Here is a 16564-nt window from a genome sequence, read left to right on the forward strand (position 1 = left end):
AGAGCACTTTAAGTCAGAATCAGTGCTGGACTTCTACTCCTCTCTCAAAAAGGAGAACTTTCCAAACATGAGGAGACATGCTCAGAAGGTTCTCTTTGGATCTACCTACATATGTGAACAAACATTTTCATTGATGAAGTTTAACAAATCCAGGTATAGATCCTCTCTCACTGATGATCATCTGTCAGCTGTGCTTCGCATAGCCACCTCAGACATTCAGCCTGACTTTGATACACTTGTTAAAGCCCAACAGAGACTAGATTTCTCTCACTGAACAAGAAAAAAAAAAGAAACAGTAAATTAGATGGTTAGACTACTTAATATTTGGAGTACAAAGACAATATTGATGTCTTTAGAAAGCTAAAGATCCCCTCTTTCCAACAATACTGTATATTAAACTAAAATGTGTTTTGGGGTTAATGTGACTGAGTAGAGAAATGAGCAAGTCACAAATGTTAAAAACATTCTTATTTTGTGTACCATTGTTTTTGAAAATGTGATTGAATAAATGACATTTCTTGGAAGGCAACCTCACTTTTTCATTGCTTAATAATCATAACATTTACTCTTACCAGTCACAGCTTGTCAAAACAATGCAATTTACCGCTTTTTACAAATAAATACAATTAATGTTATGTAGAATTGAGTTCAGGCTATTAGCCCGGCCCTCCATAATATTTTCTGTTTCTCATGTGGCCCCCTGGGAAAAATAATTGCCCACCCCTGGTGTAGGCAGTTCCTGGATGAAGAAGGCATTGATACCACTGAATGGCCCTCTCGTTCCCCTGACCTAAATCCAATTGAGCACCTATGGGATGTTATGTATCGATGCATCCGACACCACCAAGTATCACCACAGACTGTCCAGGAGCTCACTGATGCCCTGATCCAGGTCTGGGAGGAGATCCCCCAGGACACCATCCGCCGACTCATCAGGAGCATGCCCAGACGTTGTCGGGAGTGTGTACAGGCACGCGGGGGCCATACACACTACTGAATCACATCATGAGTTGCCGTGATAAAATTCACACAAGTTGGATCAGCCTGTGATTTGAATTTTTTACTTTGATTTTCGGTGTGATTTTGAATCCAGCCCTCAATGGGTTGATGATTTTGGTTTCCATTGACCGTTGTTACGTCATTTTGTTCTCAACAAATTATACAATGTACATCAGTAAAGATTTTCAACTTGAATAATTCGTTCATCAAGATCTGATGTGTCCCTTAAGTGTTCCCTTAATTTTTTTGAGCAGTATATATTACACCACCATCATCATCGCTGCGTTCAGGTCGCGCATCTTCTTCTTCTTCGCTCAAGAGGGCTCGGGGAACAGAGCTGTAACAGCTTTCCTCATGGTTAACACCCAGATAATGAAGACACACCCCTTGGAACAGATTGCTCTGTGTATGGTTTAGGCTTATGTGGTAATTGAATGACTCCAGGGGGTCAAATGCAAATCAGAGACCCTATAAAAACAAAGATATTAATTCCAAAATTACATGAACTATTATCCTTACATTAAGATGGACTCAATTCAACTTATTGAGTGATTTGTTGATGACATTTTTGCATTTTAGCTAATTTTAAGAGAGTGTCATAGCAAAGGGTCTGAATACTTATGTACATGAGGTATTTCTGTATTTCAATTTCAAAAAACGTGTTTTCACTTTGTCATTCTGGGGTATTGTGTGTGGATTGATGGCAAATTATTTAAATTTAATCCATTTTAAATTGAGTCTATAACACAACAAAATGTGGAAAAAGTGAAGGGGTCTGAATACTTTCCGAGGCACTGTAAATGTGTATACTTATTTACAGTTGAATGTGCCTGGCGGACATCCTGAAGAAATCGCACCCCCGGCAGTTGTCAATTCCTTTGCGACTGTAATGTGTCTTACACCTTGTCCTTTTTTGGGAATGATACTTAAAGAGAGGGACAGCGAGACATTCTTTGAGTTACTGGGTTAGGCCCATGGCCACCGGTCTCCCGTGTTGTCCTTGACGCACGTAACGTATGGTTAAAACTTAGTCATATTTTGCTTTGAAACTGTTAAATTGGTTATTTTGTTGATACTCTATTCTAATTCTTCCAATGTGCATGAATGTGATGTTGTGTGCTAGATAAAGGTTCTGTTAATACAGCACAACATTATCGTGACCAGGTGCTCCCATTTAATGTCTAATGTTCACATACATCCTTAACGAGACAGAGAGTCATCAGCTGAAGATATTGGCCTGAGCATAAACTCGCAAGCCGATTTATCGTAAGTTGAGGGCATGGTAAAATAGCATTTGGGGTATTCTTAATGAATCGAGCATCCGATATGATCGATTGTCTGTCACACAGGGAGCAAGGCATTGTCAATCATTATTAACCATGAAATATCTTTTGGAGTCAGATACAACGTAATGTTAACTTGTGTTAGTTGGTCATGTGACCACTTGTGTTGAGTTCGATTCATCATGTTCATAATCATTCGAAGTAATTATTGGGCATAAATGTATGTCTGATTTTTGACCCGTCCTCTATTCTTCAGTGTTCTATTTTCAAACTCTTCGAACTTTCCACCAGGGATCACAAACAACATAAATGTTTATGCCCAGAGGTTGTCTTTCTGCTGAAGGGACCATCTCAAAAGTGATGCTGACATACAAGGTTGTCTATTCAAAAAGGTACAGTACCAAGACAAAGGACACAAAACAATTGAGACCATGAACAGATCTGTTAGAAAATTTATTTTTTCACATAAAATGATTGGTCATCCCAGGGGAATAAATTGATTGCCATAACGCTTCAACATTCACCAAATCTATAAAGCTATGACACATTGAACGAACATAACCCCTGTATTATTGTAAGCCTGGTGATGTGCAGTTGCTCCAAGACACAGTAACTATGTTCTCCACATACACGTTGCTAAGCAACAGACATGACAGCATCCAATACTACAAACAACCTTGCCATGGTAGTGGTGTTCTCTTGAGCATAATGTAAACTTTGACACTTAACACCTACAGAGGGGGAAATAATTATTTGATCCCCTGCTGATTTTGTTAGTTTGCCCGATTACAAAGAAATGAGTGGTCTATAATTTTTATGGTACTTTTATTTTAACAAATAGACACAGAATATCAATTAAAAAAGTCCAGAAAAACATATTATATAAAGTTATAAATTAATTTGCATTTGATCGAACGAAATAAGTATTTGATCCCCAAGCAAAACATGACTTAGTACTTGGTGGAGAAACCCTTGTTGGCAAGCACAGAAGTCAGACGATCTTGTAGTTGGTCACCAGGTTTGCACACATCTCAGGAGGGATTTTGGTCCACTCCTCTTTACAGATTCTCTCCAAATCCTGAAGGTTTCAAGGCATTTGCTTGGCAACTCGAAGCTTCAGCTCCCTCCACAAATTTTCTATAGGATTAAGGTCTGGAGACTAGCTAGGCCACTCCATGACCTTAGTGTGCTTCTTCTTGAGCCACTCCTTTGTTGCCTTGGCTGTATGTTTTGGGTCATTGTCATGCTGGAAGACCCATCCACGACCCATCCTCAGTGCTCTGGCTGAGGGAAGGAGGTTCTCGTCCAAGATCTTATGGTACATGGCCCCGTCCATTGGCCCCTCAATGCAGTGAAGTCGTCCTGTACCCTTAGCAGAGAAACAACCCCAAAGCATAATGTTTCCACCTCCGTGTTTGACGGTGGGGATGGTGTTCTTGGGATTGTAGCATTCAGCATTTCTCTCCCTCCAAACACGAAGAGTCGAATTTATGACAAAGAGTTCAATTTTGGTCTCATCTGACCACATCACCTTCTCCCAAGCCTTCTCTGAATCATTTAGGTGTTCATTGGCAAACTTCAGATGGGCCTGTACATGTGCCTTCTTGAGCAGGGGGACCTTGCGGGCACTGCAGGATTTCAATCCGTTACGGTGTAGTGTGTTACCAATGGTTTTCTTGGTGACTGTGGTCCCAGCTGCCTTGAGATCATTACCAAGCTCCTCCCGTGTAGTTCTGGGCTGATCCCTCACCCTTCTCATGATCATCCTTACCCCACGAGGCGAGATCTTGCATGGAGCTCCAGGCCGAGGGCGATTGATGGTTATTTTGTATTTCTTCCATTTTCTAATAATTGCACAGTTGTCTCCTTCTCACCAAGCTTCTTGCTGATGGTCTTGTAGCCCATTCCAGCCTTGTGCAGGTCTACAACTCTTACCCTGATGTCCTTTGAATGTTCTTTGGTCTTGCCCATGGTGGTGGAGAGGTTGGAAGGGAAGAGATTGATTCTATTGACAGGTGTCTTTTATACCCATAACAAGCAGAGATTAGGAGTACTTTCCTAAAGTGACAGGACTAATCTGTGTGCCTCATGGGCATATAACCGGTCTGTATGAGCCAGAATTCTTGCTGGTTTATAGGGGATCAAATACTTATTTCCCTCGATCAAATGCAAATGAATTTATAACTTTATATAATGTGTTTTTTCTGGACTTCTTTGTTGGTATTCTGTCTCTATTTGTTAAAATAAAAGTACCATAAAAATTATAGACCGCTCATTTCTTTGTAATCGGGCAAACTAACAAAATCAGCAGGGGATCAAATAATTATTTCCCCCACTGTATATAACCAGAAGATTATCAACGCAATATTGAATATTCAGGAAAGCACGAGATCCTTAAAATGCACTGTCTTGATTACAGCAAGGCAGAGGCAATCCCAAGGCAAGGCATATAACAGGCTAAAACATGGCATCTCTGGACAGAGAAGTGTTGAGGAGAGAGATAAAACAGATATGGTTGTCCTGCTTCGAGAGTGAAGATGCTGGGTCTTACAGTGACAAATTATACTTTAAAAGGTAGACTGAGTGATATGATCAGGGCATAAAATTAACTTTTTGGTCTATGTGGGGGGACATGCAGCGTTCGGCCTGTAGAGGGAGCTACAGGACCGTGGCCAGGGTTGTGTCGGCGAGGCTTCGTTGCACACCTGTTGCAAATGAAACCTCGTTGGCTAGTGCTTAAGATGTGTGTGCCTTTGTCGTTTCAGTAGGTGGACTGGGAACGAGAGCGGTTGCCCGAGACAAGACGACTGGAAAGTCGCGGAACCTTTGAGACGAACTTTAAGAGAGTGAATGATTGTACAAATAAACGGGACCAAATCCCTCACTGAAATACTGCGTCTGCCTCTGTGTACAACGGACTCTGTTACATTGGCGCCCAACCTGGGACACAGCAATGGAGACGCTGACGACATCGAGGATATCCCTTATACTGGAGCAGCAGGCCATCCTGCCGCGGTGGGAGAGATGACAGCGGCGAGGGCTGAGGACCGTGCCCTCCTCCAGGAACTCGCCCGGGTCGGCACAAGGTCCCCCCCCAAGACCCATCTACAGAAAATGGGGGAGGCGTTCCTCGCGGTGTTTGAGGGGACGGCGAGGATCTCGGGGTGGCCGGACGGAGAGTGGGCCTACCATCTGCTACCCCTCCTGTCAGGGGAGGCGCAGCTCGCGGCCCACAGCCTACCAGCAGCCGCCCAACGGGACTACCCGTCCCTGGCCCGGGCAATTCGGGACCACCTGGGCCTCACACCGGAGGAGCACCGTCGCCAGTTCCGGGCCCTGACCATGGAGGAGGGGAGCCGGCCCTTCGCCTACGCCCAGCGGCTGCGGCTGGACCCAAGGAACAGCTTGGCGGAGGAGGTCGGGGACCGGGTAGTTCTGGAACAATTCCTCACGGGGCTCCCGGCCCGAACCGCCGCCTGGGTCCAGTACCACCGCCCCCAGGATCTCGAGGCCGCCGTGGGACGAGCCGAGGACCATCTCTCCCTCCCACCGCGGGAGCTGCGACGACCAACCCCGGCCCCGCGCCAGGGGGCGGGGGGCCGGCGCCCAGGAGGAGCCGAGGGACCGGAAGGGGAAAGGCCGGTGCCCGCCCCGAGGACGAGATGGCAGGGGCGCACCCATCCGGAGCCAGCCCTGGCCCCACAGGTAGCACCCCGAGCGACAGGGGGGGTGTGTTGGCGATGCGGACGGCCAGGCCATGTGCAGGCTGAGTGCCTGGTGATGGAGGTGGGGCAGGTCGTCCGCATCGGCGACATACCGGGTCCTCCCCCCGGACCAGGAGCGGCGTATCGTGTTCCGGTAAGGATACAGCATGATACGCACCAGGCGTTCTTGGATTCGGGCTGCATGCAGTCCATGATCCAGGAGCGGCTGGTTCGACCGGGGGCATTGTTGAAGGCGTCGAGGAAGTGTGTGCATGGGGACGTTCACGAATATCCTGTGGACGCTATCGAAATTTATTATGAGGGGAAAAAACATAGTGTACAGGCGGCGGTTAGCCCACGCCTCACGCATCCCCTGATTCTAGGTGTAGATTGGGAGGGGTTTCCTCAAGCGGTAAAGAGGGCTACCGGGATGCGTGCACGACAGCGAGGGAGGTGTGTAATGTGCTTTGTGCTGAGGCGGCGCCTCGCGACACTGCCGGGGAGCCGGAGCCGGAGCCGGCGGGAGGGTCTCACCCCGAGATTTCCCCGCCGAACTATCCGCTGCTAGGCGACTTCCCCCTCGAGCAGTCTCGTGACGAGACCCTAAGATCGGCCTTTGACCAAGTGATGGTACTTTGATACGGCCAGACACAGTGCGCGCCCACCCCTATTTTGCGATTATCAGCGACAGGTTATATAGAGTAAGTCGTGACTCACATAGTCAGGAGGTTGCCGGTGCACAAACGAGACATTGTGTGCAGGGAGTTGGAAGCCATGCTGGAGCTGGGTGTGGTCGAGGAGTCCCGCAGTGACTGGTGTAGCCCCATCGTGCTTGTCAACAAGCCAGATGGGCTATACGGTTCTGTGTGGATTATAGACGGGTTAATGCGGTCTCCAAGTTCGATGCTTATCCGATGCCCCGGGTTGACGAGCTCTTGGACCGGCTTGGTACGGCCAAGTATTTCACGACATTGGATTGCACGAAGGGATACTGGCAGATTCCACTCTCGCCGGTATCCCGGGAGAAAACTGCATTCTCCACTCCGCTCGGGCTATTCCAGTTCACAGTGCTCCCTTTCGGGTTGTTCGGAGCCCCAGCCACTTTTCAGCGCCTCATGGACCGTATTCTGCGGCCACACTCTGCCTATGCTGCGGCCTACCTGGATGACATTGTCATTCACAGTGACACCTGGGCGCAGCATGTGCAGAGTGTGGCTGCTGTTCTGCGGTCCCTGAGGCAGGCGGGGCTGACGGCCAACCCGAAAAAGTGCGTGATCGGGCATCTGGGGTACCACTTGGGTCGGGGGGAGGTGCGGCCGCAGATTGAAAAGACTGCGGCCATCGCCGCCTCTCCTCGGCCCAAGACGAAGAAGGAGGTGAGGGCCTTCCTGGGGCTGGCTGGCTATTACCGGCAGTTCGTGCCGGGGTTTTCAGAGCTGGCCAGTCCCTTGATGGACCTCACCCGGAAGGGTGCCCCGGATCCGGTCAAATGGTCGGGCCAGTGCCAGGGGTCGTTCGAGGCCCTTAAGGGAGCTCTTTGTGGAGAAACGGTCCTGTATGCGCCTGATTTTAACCTCCCTTTCTCCCTACAGACGGACGCGTCGGATAGAGGGCTGGGAGCAGTGCTGACCCAGCGCGTGGAGGGGGCTGACCGGCCGGTGCTGTACCTGAGCCGCAAGCTTTCGGAGAGGGAGGGCCGGTACAGCACGGTGGAGAAGGAGTGCCTGGCCATCAAGTGGGCGGTCGGCGCCCTCCGCTACTACCTGCTGGGTCGCGCTTTCACCCTCTACTCCGACCATGCTCCCCTCCAGTGGCTCCACCGCATGAAGGATGTGAACGCGAGGATCACCCGGTGGTATCTCGCGTTGCAGCCCTTCAACTTTTCGGTCGTGCACAGACCGGGGGCGCAGATGGTCGTGGCAGACTTCCTCTCCCGTGCAGGGGGGGGGGGAGTAGGTTGTCGGCCGTCGTGTCCCCGGCCTGTGTCGGGCGGTGGGGGTATGTGGGGGGACATGCAGCGTTCGGCCTGTAGAGGGAGCTACAGGACCGTGGCCAGGGTTGTGTCGGCGAGGCTTCGTTGCACACCTGTTGCAAATGAAACCTCGTTGGCTAGTGCTTAAGATGTGTGTGCCTTTGTCGTTTCAGTAGGTGGACTGGGAACGAGAGCGGTTGCCCGAGACAAGACGACTGGAAAGTCGCGGAACCTTTGAGACGAACTTTAAGAGAGTGAATGATTGTACAAATAAACGGGACCAAATCCCTCACTGAAATACTGCGTCTGCCTCTGTGTACAACGGACTCTGTTACAGTCTATTAGCCAAGGTGTCTGGTGGATGAAAAAATTCACCAGCCACATACCAAAAAGAAAATTACTGCACAGAACAAACCTCCTGTCGGCTTTAAGTTTCAAGCCTGTCCCTGTCAAAATACCACAAAATATTTTCCCCTGCATGTTTTCTATCTCACGCAGTTGAGTGTAAATCTCGTGCTGTTGCGGGTGTAGTTGAATTTTACTGTTACACTTTATTTTAGATTGTAATCAGAGACGTTGTAACTAAGAAAGCTCAGCAGAGTTGTCCTCTGTGCAGCAGTTTCGTTCTCAAATTGAAGCATAGTATTTGCATATGCATTTTTTCCGTCTTTTGGCTCCACACTCCAAAAGTTTGGATTTGAAATCAAACAATTACTATAAGGTTACATTATTGGTGTAACCATTTAAAAATTACAACACTTTTGATGCATAGTCCCCCTACTTCAGGGTACCCAAAAGTAATGAGACAGATTCATGAAATGTCCAAATTAGTATTTGTAGTAGTTTTGTATTTGGTGGACAATCCTATGCATGCAATAACTGCGACCCATTGAACCCACCAGACGCTGGGTATCTTCTCTGGTAATGCTCTGCCAGGCCTGTACTGCAGCCATCTTCAGTTGTTCGTTTGTTTTGAGGTCTTTTTGCCTAAAATGTTATCATCATGTTCAATTGGATTTAAATCTGAAGATTGACTTGGTCAGTCAAGACCTTTCCAATTTGGCCCTGACAAACTCCCTAGTTGCTACGGCAGTATATTTTGGGTCATTGTCTTACTGTATGATGAAGCGCCATCCAATGAATTTGGAGGCATTTGCTTGCACTCGAGCAGACACAATGTTTCTATATACTTAAGAATTCATTCTGCTGTTGCCGTCAGCAGTTACAATCATCAATAAAGAAAAGTGATCCAGTTCTAGTGGCAGCTATACATGCCCAAACCTAACACCCCTGCGCCATGTTTCACAGATGAGATGGTATGCTGTAAATCTTGGGCAGATCCTTTTTTCCCCCAAACTTTCCTCCTGCAATCACTCTGGTACATCATCACATTCATGTTATCTGTCCACAATACCTTTTTCCAGACCTCTGCAGGCTTTTTAGGTACGTTTAAGCAAACTGTAACCTGACCATCCTTTTTGAGGATAACTCGTGGTTTGTACCTTGCAGTGAAGCGCAGTTTGGCTGCATTCTGCGGATGGTAGTCTCTGACACATTCACGCCTACCTCCTGGAGAGTGTTCCTGATCTGTGGGACAGTTGTTTTGGGGTTTTTCTTAATTATGGTGAGCATTCTTCGGTCACTCACTGTAGAAGTCTGCCTCGGCCTACCAGCCCATTTACGATTGCTGAGCTCACCAGTGTTTTGTTTTTTTCTTTTTAATTATGTTCCAAACTGTAGATTTTGGCAAGCCTAAGGTTTTGGCTATGTTTCTGATTGATACCATCAAATAAAATTTTAACTTTGTGTAGAGCCAAAAGAGAAAATGCTTCACAGTCCCATTACTTACACAGGGCATTGTAGGTTGTGCCTTCTATGCACTCTGGAATAGTTTAGAAAGTTATAATTAAGACAATGCTAAAGTCAAGCAGTTTCACAAAGATAGTTGCAATCAGTGTTAAAAAGGTACTGTATACATTTTAAAGACAAAATCAGTTAGGAATGCTCGATGATCAAACTGGTAAGCTGAGATTCACCTCTCTCACACAATTGTTACACTACATATGCATGGTCACCTTAAAATGTACACAACAAATACACCTCAAAGTATTTTTTTTTCATTCAAATCAAAGTCAGCACACAAAGCTTACAAAGGCTGCATCAAGGCCAAATTTGAGAAACGCTCAAGTTAAAAAGCAATAAATAAAAACACCATGGAATATAAAAAAAAAAAGAAGAAAAAAACAGCTCTACAGTCTTTCGTCGTGGACCCACCAGTCACTCACTACTTGTGCTGCCCCCTGGCGAAGTGGCAAGCAAAGTCGTACTTGCTCCTACACCTGTAGCCACAGATGTTGCACTGGAAGGGTTTCTCATAGCCATGGCAGCCCATGTGAATGGTATAGAGGATGTTGTCAGGGAAGTAGATGTCACAGTGATCGCAGTGGTGGAGCAGCTGGGGGTCCTGGTGCAGAGAGGGCAGGCCTGGAGTCGGCGTGCTGGGCTGGCTGTTGGTGATACTGGGGGTACTGGTGCGCCCGCTGTGCTCACTGCAGGGCCCAGCGCCAGGGCTGCAGCTGCTGTGGGGAGGGGGTCTGGGCTCCGGGGTGATGGGAGAGGAGGAGGCATGGGCCGTGCTGGCCGACACAGCCAACGGAGTAGTGGATGAATGAGCCTGCTGGATGAGGAAGGGCTTCTCGTCCACACAAGACTCTGCACCTGGAGACATGGGAGCCTGGGTCTGGGCCTCGGAGGGCAGGCTGGCCAACTGGCCGGCCAGGGTAGAGAGCTGGTTTAGCGGGTTGTCCATAACCAGGTCGTGGTGGGGGTCGTCCCTGGAGCTTCCGTCTCCACCAGCAGCCGGATCGCTGTAAGTCTTCTGGCACAGGTGGGGCAGCTCGTGGGAGTAGTCATTCATGTGATCTGCCTTGTGCACCACCATTGAGGGGGGGCTGAAGTTGATGAGGAGCCGGTGGCCATAGCCCAGAGAGCTAGCCTTCTTCTGGAGGACACTCAGCATCTTCTTGTGCGAGAGTGAGGAGCGCGCTCCCTTCATGGGTAAGAGCTTGTGCCTCCGGCGGCGGTGGTGCGACAGGTTGCTGCGGTCGCTGCAGCGGAAGGAACACAGCTCGCACTTGTAGGGCTTCTCACCTGTGTGAGAGCGCATGTGGGCCTCCAGGTGGCGCTCGTATGCTGAGGCGAAGGGACACAGGTGACAGCGGTGGGGCTTCTCTCCTGTTTGATAGGACGAAAAAGGTTAAGAAAAAGGGAAAACACTTTTTTTTTGGGAGGGGGGGGTTTGCAAATGCAACCTCTCAAGTAAAAGGCCTGTGCAAGCTTGTACACAGATATGACATGGTGTTACCTCTGCGCCTTCAAGCTCACCTGTGTGAATGCGGATGTGCTCGATGAGCCGTGCTGTGCCTCTGGTGGCATAGTTACAGTAACGGCACTTCAGTTTGCCATCATACGTCCTCTCAAAGCCATCCACCAGCATCCCCGAGTTGTCCTCCAGTGATATGTCCACAGCAGGGTGGTCCAACCCATTCTGACTGCAGTCTGCACAAGTGCATTACATTAACAATCACAGCAGACATGTTACAGCACTACAGCAGTAGATATATTGGTTAAATAGCTATTCACATTCTGTTGACAGAAAAATAGTCAGTTGTCATCGCTACCTGCTGGCAGATCATCCGCCTCTTCGACACCACTGACTGATCCTGATATCATGTTCACATGTTGAGTCTGTTGGCTGAGATACTCTTGGAAGTCTTTTACAAAGTCCAATGTATCAGGCTTTTCTTCGCCCATTGGAAGACAGCGACAGTTTCAGGTGTCTCCCTTGCAACTGACAAACTAGTCCAACTGTAACCATCACATTAACACAATGAAAGGGCTATGTTGGAGCATCACACATTCAAAAGTTCGTATAATCTAAATTCACATTGATCATAGTCAACAAAGCATTGACAGCATGTGATGTATACTACTAGCTAGTACAATAATTGCTGGCTGGCCAGTTCAGTTGACCGACGTCTCGAACCTTTAACGTTAGACAGCTGGCGAACCTTTACTCGTACTAGTACTTACCTTTTCAAAATGTCAGTAAAGTATTAGCAAGCATTCATATTTCTGGGGCTGGGTTGTAATAGACAGGCAGACGATTTTCAATGACAAATCAGTGATTGGCGTCAAGTGAGCTTGCTAGCTATACCTAATACTGTTTTTCCCATATTATTTTTGTTGCTAACGCGCCTCGTTAGCCAGCTAGCTAGCTGACAAACACCATTGTTTCCGCTATTCTTTGGTTCTTAACCACTTGGTTGACTAAAGATTATTGAAAGCACCACTCAAGTTTGGCTGTGTCAAGTTCCCATGGAGATTACGCGTGCTATAGTTATCTGTCTAATGATCTATGACCGCACAAAACTGCTATAATACGCTACGCTGGCTGAATCAAAACAATTGAAGCTGCAGTGTGGGGGTCGAAGTTCACTCAGTGCACCCGCGAAATCCGTCCCGCCGTCAGATGCAATATTTGCGCGAAGAACAGTTCCCGTGGGTAGTCTGCTGCAGTGCAATGAGACTTTTCTACCAATGCTTTTACCTGTATTTTCCTCAGTCCTTTATGTTCCTGCCTTCTCAAACATAAATAATCAAATACTTAAGAGTAGCATACACATGCTGAAGTTTACTAAATGCTACATTATGTATTCCAATATGAGTTTAATTACAGTTTAGACAATATTGGGTTGTGCATTTAATTTTGAATTTAATCTCTCTTCAGTGTGAGATTTTCCAACATTTCCTAAAATGTTATAATGTGTTTCTTACATAATATACTCTTAACAACAGACAAATGCTTTCAAGTGTAAGCCTGCAATTACACACAACAGGAAGATCACATTGCCCCATTTGTGTCAAAGTTGGAGGGAAACCATTGAGAAGAGGGTGATAAACGACCAGTTTGAGGGAGGCCATTGTAATCCTTTTCAATGACCCGTCTTCTTGCAATGTTACAAAATCATTACAGCAAGTAGTATACACCCTCTGGTAGTTGTTGAGAGAGAGAGAGAGAAAGAGAGAGAGAGTGTGTGTGTGTGTGTGTGTGCGTGTTATTTCTACTGCAGTATCATACATTGCTTTAAAGGTAAAAACATCCACAGTAAAACTACTGTTGGTGGTTACAGTTCAGTCTCTGTGCACTAGATGGTATACACACAATTAGTCAGCAAAGTACCCTGCCTGGTTCATCCACGTCGAACCTTATCGCACACAAGACTGAAGCTGAAGATAAACATGAAACTCATACTGTAAAAACAGTAATGGAGACGATTGTTCACTCTTGTGGACCCCAGGGGACTTGTCGACCTCACTGGGTTAAACTACCGCCAGAGCAGTCAATTACATCACCTTCAAACAGCCTGTCAACACTATGTTAATAATGATGTTATTTTTATTGCAATTTAAGCGTACATTTCTCTAGAGCTGTAGAGTCTTCTGTGTCTTCAAGATTGGCTGAGTAGAATTCCTTCTATATTTGATTTGCAAGTTACTTTGTCAGTTTTTGGGAGAACAGGTGGAAGTGGTTAGTCTGTCAGTTTCTGGCTAGTATCTTAGACAGCTAATTACTGTCTGGAGGACTGCTGATAGGTGGGAGGGGCTTACGCCTCTGCTAGGCAATCAGCAATCTGTGATTTGCCCTTTTAAGCCTCACTGATCTGACGGCACCAGCTATAGTATCAACCTCTTCTTCTCAAACTCGGGCACACAAAGACAAGGGAGTCTATCTATCTGTGGGAGTCTATCAAGGAAGGACAGAGGGAAGGGCCACACGGCTGAGTATTTGCTTTCGGTATTGTTGTCATCAGTGCTAGCTTTTTTTTGTGATAATTTTTTTTTATTGTTTACATCATACCAACAGAAACAACAAGTACAACACGACAGAACAAGAAACAAACCAAAAAACAAACAAGAAACAAAAAAAAAACCCAGGGAGAACCGTGACGACCCCCCCCCCCCGGTTCCAGGCCATCCCCCCGCTAGGTGGTTATTCTAAAAGGCTCTTGAGGTTCGCAGAGACCGAATTCCACATCTCTATCTTTGTTTCCTTCGCCGCATGTACTCGGGCTGTCGATAGCTCTAGGTACACGATGTCTAGGTATGTTAGAACCCACACTCTACGGGAGAGGGAATGAGGAGGCTTCGCTGCTGTAAGCCCGGCCAGTATAGCTCGCATTTTCATCGGAGACAGGCCCAGAACAGACAGGTTGTTCAAGATGAGTGTAACAGGCGAGTGAGGCAGAATGATCTCAAACATCTCAGAGAGGTTAGAGGCGACCGTCTCCCAAAACCTGGCCACCAGAGGACATTCCCAAACCATATGTGAGTAAGTACCATAAGCTTGTATTGTGCACAGGGTGCAAGTAGGGTTAGCAATTATTTTCATCAAACAGACCTTCTTGGGAGTCAAGGAAACTCTATGTATGAAATTGGAATGTATTTGCTGGTGGTCGGGAATTCTCGAAGCTAGCAGTATGTTGGACCAGACTTTGTCCCAATCAAAGGCTGGGTCCAGATCTGGGAAGTCAGCCCTCCAAATAGAATCTAATGCCAGGGGTCTGTAAGCATGCTCTGAGATGAAACGGTACAGTTTGGAAACTAGGCCGCTTGTGCCTCTAGTGCTATGAAGAATTGTATGCAATGGGTGTGGTGCGAGAGGACTTTGCCATGGTACTCCACTAGCCTTCAAAGCCGACCTTAACTGTAAATAGAAGAAAAAGGAGCTTGGTAAATCAAATTCTGAACACAGATCCTGAAAACTACGCAATCCCTCCTCTCCGTAAATGTCCCCTAATGAATGAACACCTTTTTCTTTCCAACGAGGGAACTGAATAGGATGGCCACCGATCAACAGTCTGTCATTATTAAATAATGGGGAGCATGGGTTCCATGCAGAGGGGCAGCCACACAATTTCTCTGCCGCCCTCCATACAGAGAGCAATTGCGACACCATAGGGCCAAACTTACGACGGCATTGAATGATAGGCACATTTGAATAGAAAAGGTCCTGCAGAGAGTACGGACGCACCAGACTCTCTTCCAGGGCCCGCCACGATACCGATGCCCCTGGCTGGAACCAGGTGAATAAAGGTCTAAGCGTGAAGGCCCAATAATAATGTTTAAAGTTTGGAAGAGACAAGCCCCCGGCATGCCTCTCCCGCTGCATTGTGGAGAGCTTGATACGCGGTCGTTTACCTCGCCACAAAAATTTCGTCACAGCCGTTTGTAGCTTACTCCAGTACTGATTTGGTGGGGGGAGAGGTAGCATTGAACTAAAGAAATTAACTCTGGGTAGAATGTGCATCTTTATTATTGTCTTTATTATACTCGGCTGCGAAGAGAATTAGGCAGTGAGGACCATCTATCCAAGTCAGAAGTAATTTTGAGAATTGTGTTACCATAGTTATGTTTAACTATTGACTGAGTCGAAGGGAAAATGTCTATCCCCAAGTATGTAACATTTTTGACAACTGGGACAGATGATGGAACAGGTGCACTGATCGTCGCTTGGTTCAACGGGAACAGAACAGATTTCTGCCAATTTATTTTAAACCCGGATAGCTTACCATATTGATTGAAAATAGACAATATTTGTGGGATACATTGTACGGCGTTGTCCATGTACAATATTACATCATCGGCATATAAAGAAATGTGATGATGCGTACCATTGATAGAGATCGGGGACAGTACGGATGACTGACGGATGGTCTGGGCCAGTGGCTCAAGAGAAAGTGCAAACAGCAATGGACTTAGGGGACAACCTTGCCTCGACCCCCTCGAGATGGCGAATAGGGGAGAGCAGTTCCAGCCCGTGAGCACCATGGCCGTTGGATTACTATATATCACCATAATCATGTCAATAAGAGGGGCACCGAAGCCAATTGCGCCGAGCACTGACCACAAAAAGGGCCACTCGAGGCGATCGAAGGCCTTCATTGCATCCAGCGAAAGAACTGCAACTGGAGACGACATATTTTGGGTACCGTCTATAACATGCAGGAGCCTCCTTACATTATCAGAGGCCAGCCTGGATTTAATAAAGCCTGTCTGATCGCTATGTACTAGTTTCGTCATATGACCCTGAAGGCGCCGAGCCAGCACTTTGGCGTAGATCTTTATGTCTGCGTTTAGGAGTGCGAGGGGCCTGTAGCTAGCACACTCTACTGGGTCTTTGCCTTTTTTAAGAAGCAGGGATATTAAAGCAGTGTTGACATCTCTCGAAAAAAGAACCCTCCTTGATTGAAAAGAGTACCATCTCTAAGAGCAGAGGGCCAAGCAAGGACCAAAAGGCAAGGTAGAACTCGGGCGGAATACCGTCAGGACTTGGAGATTTTCCCTTGCACATGTCCTTGCACCAAGTATTTTGGATAATTATTCTATCGACACGGCGTGGCCGGCGGAGATCAGAAGGACCCCCCACGATAACAACAATGGGAGCGCGCCAAAAAAGAGGAGGAAACACCGGGGAAAGCGGGCAGGCATTCGGAATCGGCTGAGAGCTCAGGCCCACCGTCCACCTCTGCCTAGCATACTTCTTG

At 47.2% G+C, this 16564-nt stretch overlaps 1 protein-coding gene across 1 annotated transcript; it reads right to left on the reverse strand.

Annotated features, from left to right (window-relative positions):
* Positions 1-8412: 8412 nt before the first annotated feature.
* On the reverse strand, positions 8413-12399 carry LOC310824296 (zinc finger protein Pegasus-like). Its single transcript, XM_083697178.1, has 3 exons — positions 11639-12399; positions 11343-11516; positions 8413-11192 (listed from the first exon to the last, which is right to left on the reverse strand). Exons 1-3 carry the CDS (start codon positions 11769-11771, stop codon positions 10243-10245), a joined length of 1257 nt encoding a protein of 418 aa, XP_083553304.1. The 5' UTR covers positions 11772-12399; the 3' UTR covers positions 8413-10242.
* Positions 12400-16564: the final 4165 nt, after the last annotated feature.

This window comes from Argentina silus, assembly GCF_951799395.1.
Source record: "Argentina silus genome assembly, chromosome: Y".
NCBI classification, from domain to species: domain Eukaryota; kingdom Metazoa; phylum Chordata; class Actinopteri; order Argentiniformes; family Argentinidae; genus Argentina; species Argentina silus.